At 40.9% G+C, this 24,747-nt stretch overlaps 1 protein-coding gene across 1 annotated transcript in view; it reads right to left on the bottom strand.

The window, feature by feature from the left end:
* PCCA (propionyl-CoA carboxylase subunit alpha) overlaps window positions 1-24,747 on the bottom strand; it is a 334,301-nt gene that overhangs the window by 209,147 nt on the left and 100,407 nt on the right. The window contains exons 10-13 of the mRNA XM_038759418.1: window positions 21,801-21,951; window positions 10,587-10,730; window positions 8,016-8,090; window positions 2,680-2,748 (exon numbers count right to left, since the gene is read on the bottom strand). Coding sequence (XP_038615346.1) covers window positions 2,680-2,748; window positions 8,016-8,090; window positions 10,587-10,730; window positions 21,801-21,951 — 439 coding nt within the window. The remainder of the gene's footprint in view (window positions 1-2,679; window positions 2,749-8,015; window positions 8,091-10,586; window positions 10,731-21,800; window positions 21,952-24,747) is intronic.

The following is a 24,747-nucleotide window of genomic DNA, read 5'->3' as shown; positions in this document are numbered from 1 at the left end:
GTGGGTAAGTGGTGATGAAATCACTAAATGCGCAAGCCCTGTTACGCTGTGATACGTTACAACTGTGGTATTTTATTACTCTATTTATTTTATTACTCTATTTATTTTACTTGTACATATCTATTCTATTTATTTTATTTTGTTAGTATGTTTGGTTTTGTTCTCTGTCTCCCTCTTTTAGACTGTGAGCCCACTGTTGGGTAGGGACTGTCTGTAAATGTTGCCAATTTGTACTTCCCAAGCGCTTAGTTCAGCGCTCTGCACACAGTAAGCGCTCAATAAATACGATTGATTGATTGCTTGATCCTCAGGGCCCATGTGGGGCTCACGGTCTAAGTAGGAGAGAGAACGGGGATTGAACCCCTAAGAGAAATGAGGCTCAGAGAAGCCACTTGCCCAAGGTCATGAGGCAGAGTTGGGATGAGAACTCAGGTCTTCCTTTCCACTAGGCCACAGTCCGATGAATAGGATCCACTGATGTGCTATTTGTTAAGTGCTTACCGTGTGCCCGGCACTGTACTAAACGCTGGAGTAGATACAAGCTAATTGGGGTGGACATAGTCCCTGTCCCACTTGGGGCTCACAGTCTTCATCCCCATTTTACAGATGAGGTAACAAACACAGAGAAGTGAAGTGACGTGCTCAAGGTTTTGTTGTCTGTCTCCCCCCTCTAGACTGTGAGCCCATTGTTGGGTAGGGACTGTCTCTCTATATGTTGCCAACTTTCTTTTTTCTTTTAGAGTACATGTGTAAGTTAAAACAGGGCTGCATTTTTCATGGACTTTGGCAACTCTGGAGGCACGAAACAGATTAAAGGATAATTTTCGAATTTCACGGGTATTTACATTTTCTGAGTTCATTAGTTTTATGCCACTAAAGTCTGAAAATTGGAGGTCATCTGAATTTTACAGTGCTAACAGCAGCAGTCACAGAGACGGAACTGTTTGCCAGCATGTGTGCACAGGTTGGGTGTCAGAAAGACCTGGGTTCTAATCCCGGCGCCGCCATATGTCTGCTGTGTGACGGGCAAGTCACTTCACTCCTCTGTGCTTCAGTTACCTCATCTGTAAAATGGGGAATGAGACTGTGGGCTCCATGTGGGACAGGGACTGTGACCAATCCAATTTGCTTGTATCCACCCCAGAACTTAGTGTAGTGCCAGGCACGTAGTAAGCACTCAATAAAACCACAATTATTACAATTAATAATTATTACATTTCCGAGCCTTTCCTGTTGCCTCCTCCGATGAAAATGTTCCACCCGGAAGCTGTTTTGCTCCCTTCAGATACTTTCTCTCCCTCCCCACAGTGCCCTGGGCTGAGCACATAGTCTGGGCCTTTTCCATCTTCTACCCAGCCTGGAGCTGACCCAAAACATATCAATCAATCAATCAATCGTATTTATTGAGCGCTTACTATGTGCAGAGCAGATATCAACTGATCCGGGCTTTCCTGAATTCCCTTGAATGCACACAGTAAGCGCTCAATAAATACGATTGAATGAATGAAATGCTACTGGACCACTAAAGCCACCTTCTGGAAAACAAGATCTTAGGTTAATTCAATCGATCAGTGAGATTTATTGAATGCTTCTGTAAACTGTGTCCAACCCAATTTATTCGTATCCACCCCCGTGCCTAGTACAGTGCTTGGCACATAGTAAGCACTTAACCAAGCCCCTTCTAGACCATGAGCCCACTATTGGGTAGGGGCCGTCTCTATATGCTGCCAACTTGTACTTTCCAAGTGCTTAGTACAGTGCTCTGCACACAGTAAGCACTCAATAAATACGACTGAATGAATGAATGAATGAATGGCACATAGTAAGCGCTTAACAAAGTCCCTTCTAGACTGTGAGCCCGCTGCTGGGTACGGATTGTTTCTGGGGCCGAACTGTACTTTCCAAGCGCTTAGTACAGTACTCTGCACACAGTACGTGCTCAATAAATACGACTACATGAATTAATGAACAAATACCATAATTATTACTAAGCACTTGGGATAGTTGAAAGTACACGTTCACCAGCTACACACCAGGTGCTTATTCGGAATACTACGCCAATTAAGGAAGGGAGCCTCATCCTCAAAATCAATGGTATTTATTGAGTGCTTACTACATGCAGAGCACCATACTAAGAGCTTCGGAGGGTACCATATAGCAGTTATATTCCCAATTAAAAGCACATTCCCCACAAACGAGTTTACAGTCTCAAAAGGCAGGTGCTGTGCTCCCTTGTAGCTATTTTCATTTTTAAAATGATTCAGAAAAAAATCAGGAACACCAGCATGGCACAGTGGAAAGAGCACAGGCCAGTTCTTTCACCTATTGTGTGACCACGGGTCAGTCATTTAATTTCTCTGTGCCTCTGTTTCCTCATCCTCAAAATGGGACTAAACACCTGTTCTCCCTCCCCCTTAGTCTGAGCCCCTTATGGGACAGAGACTGGGTATGACCCAATCCTCCTGTATCTACCCCACTTAACACAACTTAACGCAGTGTATAAGAGTAACAGCAGGTAGCTTTTTGCAAAGCTCGCTATATTTTACAATTTAAACACATCCAACCTTTGGATTATAAAATTTTACAGGTTACATTTTTCTAGAAAGACTCCTTTCAAAACTTTAACCCTAAAGAAACTTATTCTTTGACGAAAAAGAGAAGTTTGAAAATGCAACTAACTTTTGAGATCATCGGATCATAATATATGCTTATATCACTTCCTTGTTGGATGCCACTGTCTACACGGACCTGGAAAACAAAAGAAAAACTCAGTGACAATGCCTTTGTGTTTTCCCTGAATTTTTGAATGGAACACATTTTACGTAAGCAACGGGTATGGAACTTTTAAATGGCATTTCCATTTAGACGGAATACCCGCGAACGCCTGACGCTACCACGTCTCCTTTTCAGAAAGGACGAAAAGCGATCTTATACCAATTATCGGCCAGATCGCTTTGATCCGTCCAACAGCACGACACATCTGCTTTATCTCCATTGGGAAAAAGGACGCCAAAAAGTAGATTTGTGAGTTGGAACGCTTTTCTGACTGAGCACCATCAGAGGCTCAGCTGGAGGGCTGGATCATGGCGATCGCCCCTTGTAATCATATTCCCAAGGAAGCCTCCTGAGCGGTGCATTGCAGACCCTTCTCAGACACATTCAGCAGGAATCCTGGAACTCCGCTCACGATCACTACAGGAATGCCGATCCTGTGACTTTCAAGCCTGCGACACTTTCCTTTGCTGCCTCACCCACTAAACTGTAAACATTGTTTTCTGATGCCGTTGTTCCCTTGAGGCTTTCATGTTTACACAGCTTTTTCCATAGTTTTGCTTTGTAAGAGCACTGCCCCAGTTAAAGCTCTGATTCTGCAATTTCCATAGAAAAAAAGGCACAAGTTCAAAACATTCGTTTGAAGAACCTGGCTGCTGTTAACCAGCCAACAAGTTAGTTAGTACAATGCTGATTCTTGCTTTCATCTCCCAGTTTGATTTTCATCGACGACGTGGCGCGGAGGTTAGCCATACAAGAACTTTTCAACTGAGCGGTTCCTGGGGAATAAATATTTATTAAAATGTTGCTGCCTGGTTTTGGAATCTGAAGCATTTAAAAACTAATCAAAACATTCGCGGCTGAGACACACACCCCACGGAACGGATCTGGAGGACAGGAGAATTCAATCGAAGCTGCTGGATCAGCGGGACTTTGATAGCCTACATTGTAAAGAGGGGGTGGAGAGAAGACCAGAAGCTCACAGAGATCTTCACCTGTGGGAAGAAACCTTTCTAATCAACCGCAGCTCATCTGTCTGCAGCAAGACAGGAAAAGGTCAACACAGCGGCTGTTAGGCCTTTAATATTTTAATTTAGGCAATTATCAAGGGACCACATGTAGAACCTCTTGTCTAGAGTACTCACATGAGGGTATGATGATGGCTTTATTATACAAATGACACAAAAGAGATGCTAATAGGTTTATTCATTTAAGAGAGAATGACTACGCTGGAGGTGTGTTTGTAAACATACACAGTGATATAAATATATAGTACAGGTACCATATATCGGTAGTTACCCTGATGACAATGCGAACAACAGATGGGAATTTAAATCAATCGAAACTAAGACGATGCAAATTTAAGAGCCTAATATTTAACCATACTAAGGAGCCCAGCCAAAAAGCTTCCTCCGATATTAGTGAAAAGGTGGAAAAATGTGAAAGGCATCCTTAAAATTAATGAAACCTAAATCTACACATTTTCCAACATTTATGTTTCCCAGAAAGACATCAGTCGATAGTACTATCTGTTGTGTGCCTTCTGGGTACAGAACACTGTTCTAAGGTCTTTTGAGTATATACGCGAGCTAATAGCGATGGTCCTTGCTGTCAGGGAGCTGACCTCCTATCGGTAAGAAAAACAGTAAAATAACCTAGAAGTAAGAAGAGAGAGGGAAAAAAAGGCCATAAATGAGTTAGTGTGGTAGTAATAAGGTATGCATGATAATAAGGTATGCATGATATGAAACAGCCTGGCCTAGTGGATAGACTACGGGCCTGGGAGTTGGAAAGTTGTGGGTTCTAATCCTGGCTCTGCCACTTTTCTGCTGTGTGGCCTTGGGCAAGTCGCTTCACTTCTCTGTGCCTCAGCTACCTCATCTGTAAAACGTCCCACATGGGACAGGGACTGTGTCCAACTCGATCTGCTTCTATCCACTCCAGCTTCGTACAGTGCCTGGCACACAGTTAGCACTTAACAATACTGTTATTCTTATTGTTATTTATTATTATTATCATCATATTACATGCTATGCTACAGGAGGTTGTGAGTGTTTAGGTGGCACAGAAGTGCCAAGGTGGCAATTTGGGGAGAATGGCCATCAACTGGGGAAGGCCTCCTGGAGGACATGTGATTTCAGGAGGGCTCTGAAGATGGGAGATCTGCAGTCTGTCGGATTCTAAGGAGGAAATTCCAAGGGACTGGAACAAAATGGGAAGAGTCAGGGATGATGCCATGATTGAGGACTTCAGAGATAGGAAGGATGGGAGTACCGTCCACTGTGAACGTTTGTGAAGGCTGGTGAAGGAGAGAATTTAGCCATATAAAGTTGAAGACTTGGCAACAGGGAAACAGACTGCAGAAGGTGCTCTTACTTTCAGTTTTGTCTATCTTATGTTTTGTTCATGGTCGGTCCCATGACATTTTTGAAACCCCAACACATTTACATCTGCGGCAACGAGAGGAGGGTCAAAAATTCCAAAGCTTCAGAGCGCTCAAAGTTTCTCTTGGCAGTTTTAGATGGAATGGGATACTTTGTTTTGCTAACTTTGATAACGGAAAATCAGACCGCAATTCAAGCATGTTTGGCCGTCACGGTATCTTTGACTTGTAAGCAAAAGTAGCCTCATCATCAAGCACCCCTCATGTTGGTTAGAGAATACATGTTAGAGAACCAACAGGCCTCATTACTGTCATTATGGGGACTAACTGTTCACCAAACAGTGAAGGATCACTAGACAATTCCTTAGACCTATTTAATCGTTCCAAAGTGAATTATTTTCATTTTTTAAATGCCCAGGCATTATAAAATTCCCCAGTGTGAAATGATTCGTCCATTTGTCCATGGGGAAGCAGCGTGGCTCAGTGGAAAGAGCCTGGGCTATGGAGTCAGAGGTCATCGGTTCAAATCCCGGCTCCACCACTTGTCAGCTGTGTGACTATGGGCAAGTCACTTCACTTCTCTGGGCCTCAGTTCCCTCATCTGTAAAATGGGGATTAAGACTGTGAGCCCCCCGTGGGACAACCTCATCGCCTTGTAAACTCCCCAGCGCTTAGAACAGTGATTTACACATAGTAAGCGCTTAATAAATGCCATCATTATTATTATTATTTGTTCGATTTGCTAGCAATTGTTAATCCATTCTGGGCATCTAGTGTCTCGCCTATGGAATTTCCAGATTTACACAAATTACAGTTAATTATTCATTCTGCAACTTTTTTAAAAAGTGAAGCCGAACCAGGCCTCGACATTCCCAGCGACCCAAAAGAAAATAAAGGGTGCTTTCAAGGACCACGGGACCCGAACGATTCTGAAGGTAAGATATCTCTGATAAGCTATCGCCTGGCACCAGAAAACGCAACCCCCCACCAAGGATGTTTTGCTAAAGAAAAATAGGTGTGGTTTTTTTTTTAATAAGGTCAGCAGGGAAAACAACGGCTCAGAAACGCCATCCAAGAGGCCGAGTCCATTGCTCCAAAGCCTCTGGCACAATGAAAATTTCTTTCTTCGGTACCAAGACGGCCCACGTGAAGCTATCAGGCGTCTCCCACCCTTCATTTTCAATTCACCTCTCCCCCTAAGCACAACTCCCAGCCCGCCATGTCTACCTGACAAGTGACAGCCCAATCTGATTAAATGCTTGCAAGGGAGGGGACTGGTGGGCCTCCATGACAGGCCAAAAGTGATCACCATGGAGATACATAATTACAGCTGTCAACGCATCTACTGTCCTGCTGGCATCAATTTGATTGCTCCCCGCAATAATGATAGACAAAGCTTAGTGTGCACTCTCCTGCACCCAATCACTTTATCTATTCCTTGGTCCATTTAGCTGACATGCAACATTCACACAAGCAAATAACAGCAGTAAGCAGAACATTTAAGGCATTTTAATTGTTTTTTTTCCTTTCTATGGATGGCTCGCAAGCGCAAATGTTATTACAGAAAACTCCTGCGGCAGCATTAATTGAAGTAAGATTTGGTGGGACAAAGACTGTAGGGGGTAGAGTTTGTCCATTATCACTTGTACTTTCAACAGGTCTCACGTCTGAAAATTGCAAATTGCAAAAACTTGCAAGGGCGAAATGTTTGACATCCCGTTAGCTATTACAACGTGGTGAAAACTTCGAACGACCAGAATAATCATTATGAGTTCTTACTTAATACTTTTGTGCTGGATTAAAAAAATAGTTTAGATGCATTCTACAATAGTAGTTTTCTTATCTGCTATTTAACATCATATACTGCCTGTTAAATCTTAATTTTTTTTCCTGCTTTCAGGCTTTGAACACAGCATGTGGCCTCAAAGCCTAGAAAGGGTCAGGCCCCTTTAGAAAGCACATAGGCAAAAACAATTTAAAAAGTGAAATAAATCATATATCTAGTAACATCTCCAAATTTAGACTCCTTCCTGTAATCCTTCACTATTTTCCACGCAAGTAATCAAAATGGATAATCGTATTCACAAATGGTACAACCCTGTCATCCTGCCAGTCGACACGGTGTCATAGATATATATATATATATATACACTTATTACTTTGACTACCTTTATTATACAGAAAGGAGATATCCTTATTCTTTTTGTGTAGCAAAACTATTTAACAAATCCCCATTTGAGATACTTCGAGGCAATAAAATGAATAACAAGTGCTTTGCTTCAACTGAAGCACGTGATACTGACTGCACTTGAAGAGCACTTTTAATCAATCGTATTTATTGAGCGCTTACTGTGTGCAGAACACTGTACTCAGCACTTTTAGGAGAACGGAAGTGAAGGAGAGCTTTCCTTTCCCTAATCGTTTCAGGAAAATCGTTCATTTCACCTTTGATTTTTCATTACGTTTTACCTCAGTGGTGAGATTAGAGAGTTGGCTTGAAATGGTCAAATTTAACGCAAAATTTGCTTTTAACTAGAAATAAAAGTTTCCTAAGTATTCCATGTTCATTTTTGTGACCTTTGGGTATATAAAGGGCTTTAAGAGTTAAAAACAACTTACAACTTTTTCAAACTGTCAAAAATGGTTATAAGGTAAATACAGGAATGGATGGAAAAGTACAAAGATATCTGGGAATCTTCCTTTTATTCTCCTAAAAAAGAACCCCAAACTCCCAAATCCCCCTCCTCCAATTAATGCCTGCTTCTTTTTGCTACGTTCAGTTTAAGAGAAGAACATAAATCTACAGTTCCAACCCCTCAATTTATCAATTTGGCTGAAGACAAATGATAAAGTAACTTACTCCAGGAAGGCATGATGGCTCTTGGTATTGAGACAATCTCCCAATAGAAGGCAGGCCAAAAGACTTGTAGGGATCCTAAAATAAAGTTCAAACAAAAGGAAACTTTAGCTTCAAAGGATGAACTAGATGAAACAATGTATAATAGTTACAGAAACAATAATAATAACAATAACTTTAAAAAAGCCCTGACAGGTCCATTTTTAAACCATGTGGTTTTTCAAACATTATGTGGGGAGGGCAATGCTATTGTTTTCTCCTAAAATTTTATAGCTTTTCCTGAAAAGCTCCCAGATATAACAGAGTTACAAAAAATAGAAATCAATAGGGAATCCACTATACTAAACTGAATTTGCTTCATTTTTAATCAACCATTCCCAAGATGCTTTAAGCATGAAGAAAATAACCTACAATCTACAAACACACCCAACTTCAAGAAGACTGTGGTAAGATGGGCAGTTTGTTTTCTAATGCCTCAAATTCACAGAAGGCTGAGAAAATTTTTTAAAATTGTAATTATTCAATAAGATCTACAAAGACCATTCTAAATGCGATACTGGATATATATGAGAAGCAGCATGGCTCAGTGGAAAGAGCGTGGGCTTTGGAGTCAGAGGTCACGGGTTCAAATCCCAGCTCCGCTGTCAGCTGTGTGACTTCGGGCCAGTCACTTAACTTCTCTGGGCCTCAGTTCCCTCATCTGTAAAATGGGGATTAAGACTGTGAGCCCCCACCGTGGGACAACCAGATCACTCTGTAACCTCCCCAGCGCTTACAACAGTGCTTTGCACAAAGTAAGCACTTAATAAATGCCATCATTATTATTATTATTATCCTTGATGATAAGTATGATGCATCTCTAATGTGTTCAGTGTCACAATAAGGAGAAAAGAGTTCTGTTAGCATTTAAAATATAGCAAAAGCCAAAAGACCATATCTAAGTGAATTTTCAAGGCACTAAAAATATTTAGGGTACACTCCTTAGAATATTCCAAAGACTAATACACTTGATATTTTAGCGTGGGGGAGCTTTGATTTTCAAAACTGGAAAAAGTTCTCAGCCGATGTTATCCTCTATTTCTATTTTTTTAAATAACATTTGGAGGGGGCGTAAAAACAGTCATTTAATAGTATTTTATTAGTTATTTGATTTATATAATGCCTTTCCTCCAATTTGCTACAATATCATCACACTAAATGGGATATTCACATATGATTTGGGAAGTTGTTCCTAAGAATGCCCTATGAAAATAAATACCTCTAAACAATGAAACTTTTCAAAGAACTGAGGAAATTGAGAAGCAGATCTTTAACAATGAAACTTTGTGGCTTTAAAAATATTCGGCTAAAATCAAAGTAAGCACGGCATAAATGGGGCATTACCAATTATTTATGCAGAATTGATATGGAAAATATTTAAGTGAAAATCTAAGTACGTAGATTGCAATGAAAGTGAAAATCTAAGTACTTAAACTCCATCTGGGCAGATTTGCCCCCTCTGTGGGGGCAACCCTTCCAGGGGAAGCAGCGGGGCTCAGTGGAAAGCGCCCGGGCTTTGGAGTCAGAGGCTGTGGGTTCAAATCCCAGCTCCGCCACTTGTCAGCTGTGTGACTTTGGGCAAGTCACTTCACTTCTCTGGGCCTCGGCTCCCTCATCTGTCAAATGGGGATGAAGACTGTGAGCTCCTCGTGGGACAACCTGATTACCTTGCATCTACCCCAGCGCTTAGAACAGTGCTCTGCCCACAACCATGAGCCTGTTGCTGGGTAGGGACCGTCTCCATAGGTTGCCGACTTGTACTTTCCCAAGCGCTTAGTACGGTGCTCTGCACACAGTAAGCGCTCAATAAATATGACAATGAATGAATGTGTGCAGGGCACTGGACTAAGCAGTACGTGCCCGCACTTAGCTAAGGGCGAGTACAGAGCCCGACTGAGAGCTCACCTCCTCCAGGAGGCCTTCCCAGACTGAGCCCCCTCCTTCCTCTCCCCCCGCCTTACCTCCCTCCTCTCCCCACAGTACCTGTATATACGTATATATGTTTGTACATATTTATTACTCTATTTATTTTCCTTGTACATATTTATGCTATTTATTTTATTTGGTTTATATGTTTTGTTTTGTTTTGTTGTCTGTCTCCCTCTTCTAGACTGTGAGCCCGCTGTTGGGTAGGGACCATCTCTATATCTTGCTAACTTGTACTTCCCAAGCGATTAGTACAGTGCTCTGCACACAGTAAGCGCTCAATGAATACGATTGAATGAATAAATTTGTAAAATGATAAATAAACCTTCACATTTATTGCTTAAGAGGACCCAAAATACTGTAGTCTACTCAAAATCAAGAGCATTGAGGAATGGAATCTACCTGCATAAAACCAATTACTTCCCTTCATGAAAAAGGCTTAATTCTATTCCTAAAATTGTTTTAAATTATTTCACAGAACCCGAATAACTTTAATTAGCCCATTCGGCACTTGACTTTGTTATAAACCTTGACTTCACCTTGGTGCTGACCTAAACCCGGTTCAGTATTACAGTTGCTCACCCTCCCACACATTACCACTCATTTTACCTCAGCATAAACTCGACATTCAACCGCCCAGCCGTTGATGGGAATATCATCTTGTTTGTGCCTGAGAGGGTAACCCTTAGCAACACGGATCATTTCTTGGACTAGGTCCAGGCCAGTAATGCATTCGGTGATGGGATGCTCAACCTGCAAGGTCAAGAGCTGCCAGTCATTAGGTGAAAAAGAAGGAAAAAAAAAAAAAACATACACAAACAGAAACAAATAAAGAGTCCAAATGAAATGAAGCTCATGATCATTCAATCACACTGGTCTAAAAATCATAAATAGAGAAGCAGTATGGCCTAATGGAAAGAGCACAGACCTGGGAATCAGAGGACCTGGGTTCAAGTCCTAGCCGTGCCGACGGCCCGCTGTGTGACCTTGACCAAGTCACTACTTCTCTGTGCCTTAGTTTCCTCAGCTGTAAAATGGGGATTCAACACCTGTTCGCCCTCCTACTTAGACTGTGAGCCCCACGTCAAAGAGACTGTGTCCAACCTAATTAATCTGTATCTACCTCAGCGCTTAGAACGATGCTTGACACATAGGAAAGCGCTTAACAGATACCATAATTTTGTGTACATTACTTTAATGTTTCTATATGTTGCCAACTTGTACTTCCCAAGCGCTTAGTACAGTGCTCTGCACACAGTAAGCGCTCAATAAATACGATTGATGATGATGATGATGATGGTGTACATGCACGAACACCTTCCAATAAAAATGACCAAAAGAAATTAGCGGAGAGCACCAGAGTTTAGGAAATATTCCTAGGCAGCATGCTTTCTCCACACTTCATGACAGTTGGAAAAATCATTTTCAAATTTTCACTGCAATTTTTAAAGGAATATAATTACTCCAAGTGGCCAATCACCAACTTGCTCTATGACACTTAACATGGCCCCTCCAGAAACAGACTGCGATTTTCCACAGAACTAGCCCATCCTACATCTCCCCATTCGCCTGCTTTCACTAACTTGCCCTGACAAGCAACCAGATTAGCGTAATCTTATATCAGCGCAGTGTAGCAGAAATGAGCAGATGGATCTTTCAGGGGTTTTTTTCCCCCCTCCAGACTTATCTATGTAGTGGTTACATGCACAATTGCTGGGCTGAACAAGTAAAATCACTTTGCCTTCTCAGCAAATTGCTGTTAACGGCTTTTTTATGATGGGGATATTCCAGCCTTCCAAATGTACGAGGGGTGTGAATACGTACGCAAGAACAAATGCGCAAGTGGACAAGGGCACAGATATTTGTAACTCCGAATAGATTAAAAAAATGCAATGGCTAATTACTTGATAACTATTCTATAAAGCCACTTAATGGATTTAAACTATTTTATTCTAAAGAGCAAGAAAATCAGTGTCAGTCATTTTGCCAAATACTAGCGTGACGGTAAAAGTTTGAAAACTTTAAATTAAAAATAGGGGAGGGGGGGGATTTAATCCACTCCTTTTTAAGGGTCAAATGTCTTTCAAAATGCACTCCCCAATGGTTTCTCTATCACGACATGTCATACTATATATATTGAGACACTGGAAAAGGTCAGTGAACTAACCAGTTGTCCTCCTTCCGTCAACTACACTAATTGAAGGAAAAGAGTTAGTCATTATAATAATCTTGAAGCTTATCAGAAACGGACAATGCATTGGTTCTCTAAAAAAAAAATGCTTTGTAAAAATAAACAGATGGCATCCATAATTAGCCGTGTGTGCGTGTGTGTTGTGAGTTTGTTTACAGTTTCAACATTTTAAGACATTTTGACATCATTTTAATGACAAATCATCACTAAAATAAGCCCCTTCTCTTAGAAGGAGAAATGTGGCAATGAAAGGAGGATCTCATTATGGCAGTTTAAGACTATACCTTTGGGATTCTACCATAATTTCACCTAAAACAAAGTAGTCTTCCGCATATTTACGGTACCAAAATTGCTGGTGGAATATATAAATAATTCTAGGGTCAATTTATAGTGCAGATTAAATAGACCACTGTCTATTAAGACTCAATTTATCACTTAACTCATCAATAAAACATGTTCCCAGTTAGGTAACACTGATAAATTCATTAACAAGCTTATATGATGGCATTTTAAAATTTGGTCTGACCGTTTCCCTTTTTTCCTCCCTCTGTGCTTTCTTCTAGCACATACATATTTAGAAGTAAAAGTGAACACTTGGACAAATGGGCTGAAAAGCATATAAAATAGGAAGGGCAACTAGCTTTTCAAACACCATTGCTTCACGGCACTCCTAACTGGTTAGAGCTAAACGAGATGTGCTGTTTGTCTACCTGCATACTTTCAAATTATTACTAGCCAAGTGAAGGTCTTTCCAAACCTAGTGCAATAAAACCAGTGGCACTTTGACTGAAATTAACTGTGAAATTTACCTTTCTAAAAAGGTCATTTCATTGGACCCTACTTTTCCTGTGTAACACAGCATCACGCCCTTGGAACCCAGAGGGAAGATTCTCTTCCCTATTAATTAATGGCATTTATGGAGCGTTTACTGTGCGCAGAGCATGCTTGAAAGCATAAAATATAACCGAGTTGGTAGATACAGTCCCTGCCCACAAAGAGCTTGCAGTCTAGAGGTATTTAACCTCCATTTTAAATATGAGGAAACAGGCCCAGAGAAATTACATGACTTGCCCAAAGTTACACAGCAGGCAAGTGGCATGGTCAGGATTCGAACCTGCTGATAATCAGGGTTTTGCCTTCTTGCTGCAAGGACTCTTTCCAGAGGAGCAGCCATGTGAACTGCAACCCTCAATGGTCATCCGTGCATGTGGCTTTCAGACATCAGATGGAACAGATTTTGTAGGAGTGGAATGGTGAGTTGGCAGAAATGCCAACCTCTGGGGTCCACAGTTATAATACATCCTGTCTCTTGTGCCTCCATGCAAAGGCAACTATTTTCCCTAAACACGGCAATCATGCTGCCCCTTATCTTAATTTTAGGCCTATGGGCTTAAAACAGCTTGTTCTGCCCCTTGGTGCAAAGAAAAATTAGGTTCCAAATCAGTCAATCATTTTTCCTAAAATACAAACATAACTTCACTACTACCCATTATTTTGTATTTTACAATCAAAAGGAGAATGTCTGTAATTGTTTTTGCCTAAAAGCTTTAATCCCATCTACAATCAAGATCTTCGATATGCCCAATCTCCCACTGTGCTATGACTGAAAATACACAATAACCACAAATAGGGTAGGCCTTTTTCCATCGCTATAACCAAATACTATTAGTTTGGTGTAATCTGCCAAAACTATGTTCTTTAACCATGATCTTGGCTGCTAATCAAATGTTATAGAATGCATAGCCAAAGAAAGATTTCTGGTACCATTCCTCCCCTACTCAAAGTTGGTCCATTAATAAAATCAATCCTCCCGTGACGGAGATGAGAAAGAGCTGTGTGGGTGAAAGGACAGAGGTGGGAGAGTCAAGAGTATGGTTTAGTTAATGTTAACCAGGGGTAAGACATCTTGGGTTAATGCGGATAGATATGAGAAACTAATGACCAGTTTTGAGGCGTGGAGAAGTGCATCCTCTCCATTATTATTAATAATAATAATAATAATATTATTATTATCCTCAATATGGCAATCCATGCAACGACAAGCAGTATAGATCGGAGTGGGAAGAGGCTGCTACAATCAACGCCTAACCACAATAGGCTCACAGTTTTGGCAGAGTGGCAACTGTTTGGGTGGAAGGAAAGGGGGCAGATCCAGGACCAGCTGCATAGGGAGAACTGGCCTAATTTGACAATCGGCTGAACGGGAGTTGGAAGACAGCGAGGAGTCAAGGATGACACCGAGGTAACGGACTTCCAGTACAGGGAGGATGGTACTATTATCATCTGAGATGGGAAGGTTAGGATTGGGATTAGGGGAAAAGCTCCTATCATTTGGTTGTATTGTACTCTCCCAAGCCCTTAGAACCATGCTCTGTCCATAGTAAATGTTCAATAAATACCACTGATTGATTGATAATATGCTACTTAAAGAGTAGAAGACGACATCCAGACTTTAACCCATGGTCAGGGCAGGGCAGTGCAGTAGATTTCCCGGTAAACCACGCATAAAAATGATTGGATCAACAGTCTGAGGGCAAAGAGGGGCTCCAATTCCTGTTTCCTCTGAACCTCAGCACAGAGGAATAGAAGCAAGCACGACATATTTATTACTCTATTTATTTTACTTGTACATATCTATTCTATTTATTTTATTTTGTTAGTATGTTTGGTTTTGTTCTCTATCTCCCCCTTTTAGACTGTGAGCCCACTGTTAGGTAGGCTCTATATGTTGCCAACTTGTACTTCCCAAGCGCTTAGTACAGTGCTCTGCACACAGTAAGCACTCAATAAATACAACTGATTGATTGATTGATTGAGAGGTGGCCAGTAGGTACAGAAACAGAGGAATTAAAGGGAAGAGGAGCCAAGTTACAGAAAAGCAGAGAGGCTGAGAGTGGAGTCCCAACAACTTGCTCATGCTGCGGCGAAGAAGACAAGGGAAGAGCTGCACTAAGTTATTCAAACTCAACGTGACTTGAGCCATGTTTCTAAATCAGGGATTTGAAATCATCCAAGGAAGCAAGATGGTATTGGAAGCATGACCTGAGATTAGATGATTCATGTCCCCTAGCTTCTTCCCCGGCTCCCTCCAAAAACAATAGAGGCCGTACTAAAATTAACACTGACTGTTGGGTTATTGCCACATTTTTTGATTTCTGCTTAATAATGCGTTGCATGTCCTGACTGCCCACTACAGATATCTACTCATCCGACTGACCCGGACAAGATCTGGGTCAATCACTTCCAGACTCTGATCTACATACTTGTATGACTGGCGCAATGGGTGAAGAATGCATGCGATTCTTCCAGGGGCAGGCACCACTGTTTTCCTTCATAGATTCGTCACATCGGCCCTGTGAGATTCCCAATATAGCTCATATATATGGCAGAGACATGTATTAAAGAAGTGTTTAGAATTAATGAAGCACCATGGCCTTGGGAAGCCGTGTGGCCTAAGGGGAAGATCAGGAGCCTGGTAATCAAAGAACCTGGGTTCTAATCCCAGCTCTGGCCAACTGTTTGCTATGTGACCGTTGGTAAGTCACAATTGTTCTGTGCCTCAGTTTCCCCAACTGTAAATGGGGGTGAAATACCCATTCTTCCTCCTACCTAAGATTGTGAGCCCCAAGTGGGGCAGGGACTGGGTCCAACCTGATTAAACTTGTATCTACCTGGCACTTGGAACAGTGCTTGACATATAGGAAGCAAGCCCTTAATAAAAACCACAGTGGGGTAACACAACAGGTCACTAACACCTGGAGAAGGATTCTCTTGGGGAAGCAGAACAGAGAATGAGTGGAGTGAGGTACATGTCCCCTCCTCAATTCCCACAATCCTCAGGAGCTCAAACAGGAGAGTAGAGGAACAATTCTTGAAAATATCTCCAACTACTCTAGTTGTGCATCTCATTTTCATAGTTTTTACAATTTGTCCTTGGGAATGTTAGAAAAACTAAACACCTTGCTAAAGCAGAAATTATAATGCATCTATTGGTTTCCTCATTCTTCACACCAGTCACACAGAGATAGAATATTAGATTTCCACAACTCATGACTACGCCATTTCCCTTGACACTGCTCCTCTCTCTTCAATCTTTTTTATTTAGTCACTGACTAAATCCTGTCAGTTCCGCCCCCTTCTCGCCACCCAAACCACTACCACCCTGGTGCAAACACTCATCATATCCCACCTCAACTACTGCTCAACTACTGCTCAACTCAACTCAACTACTGTTGTCTCCCTGCCTCCAGCCTATCCCCTTTCCAGACCATACTTCACTCTGCTGCCCATAACATTTTCCTAAAAAAGTGATTCTATTCACATCTTCCCATTCCTCAAAAACCACCAATCACTGCCTATCTCCACATCAAGTAGAAATTCCTCACTATTGGTTTTAATCCAATCGGCCTTCTCCCTCCTACCAATCCTTGCTCCCCTCACACTACAGCCCAACTCATGCACTTCAATCCTTTAACACCAACCTACTCACTGTACCTTGATCTCATCTCTCTCGCCATCATCCCCTTGCTCCCACCCTTCTTCCTGCCTGGAACTTCCCATTCTGACATACCACCACTCTCCCCATCTTCAAAGCCAGTCAGTCGGCCAAAGGTATTTACTGAGCGCTTATTGTGTGTGGAGCACTGTAGTAAGCTCTTGGGAGAGTACAATGTAACAATATACCCATTCCCTGCCCGCAACCAGGTTAAAGTCTAGCCCTATTAAATTTAAAGCTCTATTAAAATCACTTCTTATATCCCTGAATAATCTTTCATGTCCCCACCCTACTTTCCATCCCTTCTGTGTCAACTACACACTTATCAATGTACCCCTTTAACCCTGTGATACTATCCCCAAAGCACTTAGGTACATTTCTTTATAATCTGTTGCTTTCCCTACCTGTAATTTATTTTAGTGTCTGTCTCCCTAGCTAGACTGTAAATTCCTTGAGGTCAGGGAACCTGTCTACTACATAAATACTTTTGATTAATTGATTACGGATTGATAGATTGATAGATTGATTCTAGACTGTGAGCCCACTGTTGGGTAGGGACTGTCTCTATCTGTTGCCAACTTGTACTTCCCAAGTGCTTAGTACAGTGCTCTGCACACAGTAAGCGCTCAATAAATACGATTGATTGATTGATAGATAGATTAGTCACATAGACAGCCCTTTTCAATTAAAAGTCATGCAGCACTGTGGCTCTTTCCCAGGCTGCCATGACTATTCAAAAATTCAAGATAGTGGGCCTGCAATGACTAAGTCTTGGCCAATTCAAATATCAGGGAATACAAGTCATCATGGTCTAGTTCCTACCTTTGGAGGCTTTCACACTTTGTTTCAATAGTTATACAGCTCTTTATTTAACCACCAAATCCTCTCCTTTCACCATCTGTCTTAATAATAAGGGTTTTTTTCCCCCTTGAGATTACAAGCATAAGCAGGTAATAAAAAGCTGATTAACTGCCAATGCCAGCAAAGATCATCATCACATCAGTTTTTAATAACCAAGTGGAGTAGAAGATACAAGATAACAATCAACAAGGCTTTGTGGTCAGTAAACTGTAGCTGACACATTCAATTGTTTTATGATATAATAACAGAGAAAAGAGAAATCAAAAAAAATGCTCCCTAGCTGAACTTGAATGATGTTTTGATTTTGTCATTCACTACACTCTCATTGACAAGTTAGGAAGTTAAAATCTTGAATACATTAACAGTTAGAGCGTGGAACAAATGGTCAGCGAGTCACACACATGATAGTTATCAATGGTTCAGTGGCAGGCTGGAGGGACAGAGAATAATAATGATAATAATCATAAGTGCTAGGCACTTACTACATGCACTGACATGCTAGGGTAGACACACGCATTTCAGAAACAGTCCCTGTCTCACGTGGGACTTAGTCTAAGGAGGTGGCATTTATCAATCAATGGTATTTATTGAGCACTTACTAAATGCAGAATACAGTACTAAGCATTTAGGAAAGTACAATGCAAAAAGACTTGATATATAAGATCTCTGCCCACAAGGAGCTTTGAGCCTAGAGGAGGAGACGGACATTAAAATTGCAGACAAGGAGAAATGATAGACTATGGACACAAGGATACATACATAATCCCTATTTTACAGATGAGGAAACTGAGGCACAGAGAGTCGAGTAATTTGTCCTAGGTCACATGGCAGGCAAGAGGCACAGCCGAGATGCAAACTCAGTTCTCCTGCCTTCCAATCCCACGCTCCCTCCTTTAAGCCGTGCTGTTTCTCAAGTCCGTCACACAGCAATCAGGACTAAGGTTGATATTAATTAGTATCTCTGTTAAAGACCAAGACAGTAGACAGTACCTCTGCAGATGATATTAAGTGGATTTAAATTGAAAATCGTAACCTCAACATTAAAGAGTCTTGGAAACTGCACCAAGTTCAATAGGAGCCTTTTGCAAAATCAATTTCATACTGATTCAAAGAAAAATCAACCTTATAAACAAAGCAGATATATAAAATTGGTATGAAATAGGAACATAAACGGCCTCTACATTTATTTAGTTTACTCTGTGCTAAATAATGTATCCTAATTTATAGGAGGAAGTCATTAACCACGAATTGAAACTGAAAATAAGAATCAAATTGAACTAACCCCAGTGGTGAAATACTAATCAAATCATGTTATTAAGCACTCACTTATCCGTGGTGCAAAGTAGGTACAGGGATACATAACGTATTGAAAAATCCATCCAAAATGTGGTTTAGGGCCAAACTGAAAAAATATAACCACCACTCCTATCCACCCACTACATAAATTTCATAATTTTAGCATCCCAGAGGCAACCATTCCCAATCATAATAATGAAAGATTCCCACTGCAAAAGACTGCCTTGGCTGGAACACTGGAAACCTACAGTTGGTTTCTGATTTATTTTCTGGTATTTGTAAAGCATTTACTATATGTCAGGCACTGTACTGAGCGCTGGGGTAGATGCAAGATGATCAGGTCAGTCAGTTCCTGTCCCACAGGAACTCCCAATTTTTTTCAATCCCAATTTTACAGAAGAGGTAACAGGCACAGAGAATTTAAGTGACGTGCACAAGATCACACGGCAGGCAAGTGGTGGAGCTGGAATTAGAACCCGGATCCTCTTATTCCCACATCTATGTTCTTTCCACTAGGCCACTACTCTTCCCTGTGTCCCAATATTTTGGTATAGTTGAGTTCCACAGAAGATTCCAGGCAAAAGTGACGACTATGCCCTCCATCAGTATGGGAAGAAAGGGTTGAAACACGTTCTGGCCAAACAAATGTTTGAGGAAAGGACTTCCTGCATCTTCAGTTTAATCTTCGGAAGTTTTTTTTAGAGTTTCTAAGTTTGGCTCTTAACAGAACGTAACACACACTAGCTGTTCCTACATCCTTTTGCGTGGACCAACCGTTAAATTTCAAGAGCTGGAAGAAATGACAGATCAATTGGGAAGGCTGGGAAAAGAAGCAACCAAGAAAATTACAACTTTCAGACTCAAATTGAAGCACTAATTAGGGACAATAAACAACTAAGAAGATGGAGAATTTGGTGTGCATGCCCTGAGCATTATAATTTAAGTTTAGTAAAGGAGTTTGAAAGATTAACATTATTAGAAGAATTTTAAATTGTTTAAACAAAATTTTAAAGTCTGAGAAAGGTTTTCTGCCTATTGTAAGGTTGAAAGCTTTTTCTTCCTCTTGTTCAGAGATCCCCACATCTGTTTGATGTTACAGTAATTGAAGATATTCTTCCTGAAGTCAGAGGGGAAAGAGTTTTGAAATAGTAAGTGCAAAATACATTAGGAACCTTACTTACAGCAATTTCACTTTAAATTGTCTGGAATTAAACAGTTCTTGATAACCAAAGGAATACTACGCTATCTCAAGTGAGAAAAAGGAAATGCTCCAAGCTTCTTGTAAACATGGAGGAAGGAGACAATGAACGGGGATATGGTCTTGGTCGTGTAGCACTTTCCAATCACTGGAAAGGAGGACAAATCTTCATTTTTGTTCAATTTTGTCTAGTCAACAGCAGTCCAAACAGCTGCAAGGTCAATGCCCTGTTTGAGTTCCTTGTTTAGCCCTCTAACTGAGCCACTGGGCCTGCATTTCACAACCAAGGATTCTATCATGAAAAGCAAGAGACACTGATGTTGTTCGCTTAAAATTAGTTCCTTAATTCCCAAGGTGATTTCATGGAACTGTCATAAATCAATCAATATTATTTACTGAGTACCTACTGTGTGCAGAGCACTGTAATAAACACTTGGAAGAATACAATAAAATTAATGGACTTGATTCCTGCTCCCAAAGAGTTTAGACCCCAGCATGGGAAACAGACACTAAAAACAATCAGGACAGAGGGAGTCACAGAGTATAAGGATACGAACTTATGAAGCCGCACGGCCTAGTGGAAAGAGAACAGGCCTGGGAGTTTGAAGACCTGGTTCTAATCCAGCTCCACCATTTATCTGCTGCATGAGTGGTAGTAACTGAAATGGATCTGAAAGTGGTATCATAATGCAGAGTGAATGGAGATGTCAAGTAGTAAGGACAATAAATTAGAATGTCATGGATGCGCAATTGGATTTTAAAGGAGAATGGAAAATTTGGGGGAAAAAAATACCAGCATAAGTCCTTTTAGCAGAAGGACAGCAGTTCCCACCTTACCATTACAACCTAACATCTCATCTGAGCTCCAAAATTTGATTATGGGACTTGCTCCTCCTTTAAGCCAGTTCAACTCGGGATTTGTCTTCAGAAAGACGCATCATCTCACTTTATAGCAGAACATAAACTCAGTCTCACCCTTGCATGCCACAGTACAGTAATGCCACAATTAGCATTAATACAATGTGTTGCATTTGTTAAGTGCTTTTTCTGATATAAGCACTACAGAAAGAGCCAAGCCCGCCCCCCACTCTGCCTAATTCCAACTAAATATTCTTTCCCATGGCTTAGTACAGTGTTCTGCACACAACAAGCATTTACTAAGCACCACTGCTACTATTCTATTATTAGTAAGTACAAGTAGTATTAGTAGTAATTAGGACAGACATGGTCTGTCCTAACTCCATGCCACAACCTGGATGATAACCCTGTTGCAACCAGCCTTTTAAAATTTTTACACTGCTTCTATACTTGTGTTTCTTAATTCCCTATGGTATGCCTTTTGCTACCATCCTTTTATAATGTTTATAATTTCTTTACTCTTCTTAATAACCAGAAATAAAAACATTATTGGAACCTTACAAATTCTTTTCTTGTCAAAAACCGTCACGTAACAAATGTTATTCCCATTTCTGGTGCTTTTACTTCTAACAAATGTTTAGTCCTCTGAAGTTCACGACACCAACAGAAGCCTTGTTGTAAGGAAATTCCAATTGGGAAATAAAGACAAATATCACAGCATAGTGGCTAGCCACTTACTGTGAACTCACAGTGGTACTTAACTCTGACCACAGCAAGGTCCTTGAGTAAAGGCGGAATGTTTATTACTCAGTATATTCATTTTGAGACTGGTTTGGGTTGTGAGGTTTTTGGGGTTTTGTTATTTTTTTCATTTTAAAGAAAAAGAAAGGGAGAGGGAAGGAGCAGAATTATTGTTTTTCTTACCTGAAGTCTTGTGTTCATTTCCAAAAAGTAAAAATTCTTCTTTGAATCCACAAGGAATTCAACGGTTCCTGCAGAGGAATATTTGACGGCTTTGGCAAGAGCGACTGCTTGTTCTCCCATGGCTTTGCGAGTCTTGGAGTCCAAAAAAGTGCTATAAATACAGAAACAATACCTTGCTCCAGTTAGAAAAACATTACAGAAACTAAACTTCTAAACTATGCCTAAGACAAAGCGAGAAGCTTGCCAAAATATATCAGCTCTGTTAAATTCTGATAGTTGCTCCTTTCATGTTGTATAAAACAGAGTTTGATTAACTGTAGCATTAATTCCTCAATTACGCAAACTACCCTGAGGCTGAGTCTTCTGGAAAATTCAAAATTGCCTTTCAGTAGCAAATATGTCTAAATGTACATCATCCACATTCCCTTTATGGTTTAGAATGAAAAGAATGAATACACAATCTGGATAACATGTAGGGTAATACATTTCTTAAACTGGCTAAGATAAAAGACGAAAGTAGACAGTTACTACTGGTCGTAGCATTTATTAACCACCTACTTGGTGCGGTGCACTGCACTAAGCGCTCAGGTCATTCAAAATAAAGACATAATACTTTCCCTGCCCAAAAGGAGTTTACATTCATTCTACAGGGGGAGCCAAGCATAAAAAAAAAAGGAAGGGAAGGAGGAAGGAATCAGACATACACAAATGAGGGTTAACATGAGTGTAAGTACATTCATAAGTGCCAGATCAGTGAATATTTATAAGTAAATATCAGTGAAACTCTGCCTTTTGTCTGACCTGATTATCTTGTCTTGAGCCTAATGCTTAATACAGTGCTTGCCATGTAGCAAGCGTGTAACAAATACCATCTCAAACTGTGAACCCCAAGTGGGAAAGGAACTGAGTTTAACCTGAACATCTTGTAACTACCCCAGCGCTTAGAACACACAGTAAGCACTTGGGTAAATATAAAACAATAGTAATAATAGGTGCCTAAAGGCTACAGATCCAAGGCCACATGTGATGCAGAAAGGAGAGCTAAGTAAGGAAATGAAGGTTTGATCAAGGAAGGCCTCCTGGAAGAATGTGAATGTAGGAGGGCTTGCTCACTCTGGACAGGGAATATGTCTGTTTATTGTTATAGCACACTCTCCCAAGCACTTAGTTCAGTGCTTTGCATACAGTAAGCACTCAATAAATGCAACTGAATGAATGAATGAATGAACAGGGGTCTGCAGGACATGAAGGGGAAGGGAGTTCCAAGCCAGAGGGAGAACATGGGGCGAGGGGTCAGTAGTGAGAGAGATGAGATCAAGATACAGATCAGAAAGCAGGTCCTTGGGAGTCCCAGGCCTTTGCCCTTTCTCTTAGGCCAAGCTGCTTCCAGTGACACCAATGGCAATTTCTAGTGGCCCTCTATTCTCCTTTATTAACTAGACCATTTACTAAATTTTGCTTTTCCTTTTTTAAATTAAAAAATTATTTTAAATTTAATTGAAAAATTAAAAAGTGAAAAGATCCTTTTCACCTTTTCCCTGCCTCTGCCACCATTCTCCTTCAGTTTGCTATTGACCCCAATAGACTTTCCTTAACCTCACTGTGATATTCATAGTTGAAGGATGAATGACACACATAACCAATATTCTACGTACATCTGTAACATCACTTGAGTAAGAGAGTTAATTTCTACATTTTGATTTTTAATATTTCTAAGTAGGCAGCCTTGACTACCATGACGATGGAGTCTCCCGTTAAGAATAACTTACAAGGCTTCGTACTGAGACTCCTGCCCGAAGAGCCAACACGTAGGTATGGACGTTTGGAGAAAGGAAGTTGCTAGACACACAAGTTGAGGCAAGAATCTTCACCAAGACCCCTGATCTAGAGAAGGTGGGATTTAATAAAGTTTTGAATGGCAATGGGGGGAGAACATGGGGATAGTTCTGGCAAATGTGAAAGTAAAGATGGCAGCCTAAAGTCTGGAGTGAGAAAAGAGGATAAAAAAGGGGAAGAGTGTAAGTGTGCCTAACTGGAGCTGAGAAGAGGAAGAGGTGAGGCAGATCACTGTAAGTAAAGGAAGACTGGAAAAGGGCTTTGAAACCCAGAGGGAGGAAGCTGTGTCTAAAAGAGGAGGTTTATGGGGAAGCAGTGGATATCCTTAAAGATAAAGCAACTTGGTTTTTCAGACGGCCAACTGACCAACTAAAGATGAAGAATTCAAAAGTAAGGCATGGAAAACAGTATCTTGGAGTTCGCTACAAAAGATGACGAGGCAATGAGGATAATTCAGATAACAGATGGACAAGAAAAAATAAAGAGTGACTAAGACAAAGCCTTAGGGAAATAGCAGTTATTCAGAAGAACAATGACAAGTAGGAGCCCTTTAAAGGTGGGGGGGCGAGGGGGGGGAAATCATAGGAACAGTCAAAAAGGCAAAAACAAACTGAGGAGCCAATAGAGCCTTAAAAACTTGAATTCAGAAATAGATGCCAATAGAAGGGGACGAGCAATCATACTAAAGGCAGCAATGCAATAAATAAATACGATTGAAAGGCAGCAGAGAGATCGAGAATTACAATAAGGCACTGAGCCACAGATTTAGCCAAAAGGAGGACATTGGAGAACTCGTTAATTATTGTTTATGTTGAATAGGGCCAGCACGGGCCTGATTCAGGAGAGGGTCGAGGAGAAAATAGCAGAAGTGGTTCGAAACAGCATGGGAAGGAGAACTATATGGAAGTAGCTTGAAAGGAGGAAGTGAAGTCTGGAGGCGGTTTATTCCTTCTCACTTCAGGTAGACCTCAGCTTGCTTAAGAACTAAAGGAAGGAGTAGGATGTGAATGAAGGAGGAAAAAGAATGCAAGCAAGTAGAAGGCTGTAAAGTCGGAAAAAGCAAGTTGAAATTATATGGCTGAAAGAGCAGGTGGCACAGTTTTAAAGTAGG

The sequence above is a fragment of the Tachyglossus aculeatus genome, chromosome 17 (genome assembly GCF_015852505.1).
Source record: "Tachyglossus aculeatus isolate mTacAcu1 chromosome 17, mTacAcu1.pri, whole genome shotgun sequence".
Classification (NCBI taxonomy): Eukaryota; Metazoa; Chordata; class Mammalia; order Monotremata; family Tachyglossidae; genus Tachyglossus; species Tachyglossus aculeatus.
The sequence above is the reverse complement of the archived record's forward strand: the minus strand, read 5'-3'. Positions and strand labels throughout refer to the sequence as shown.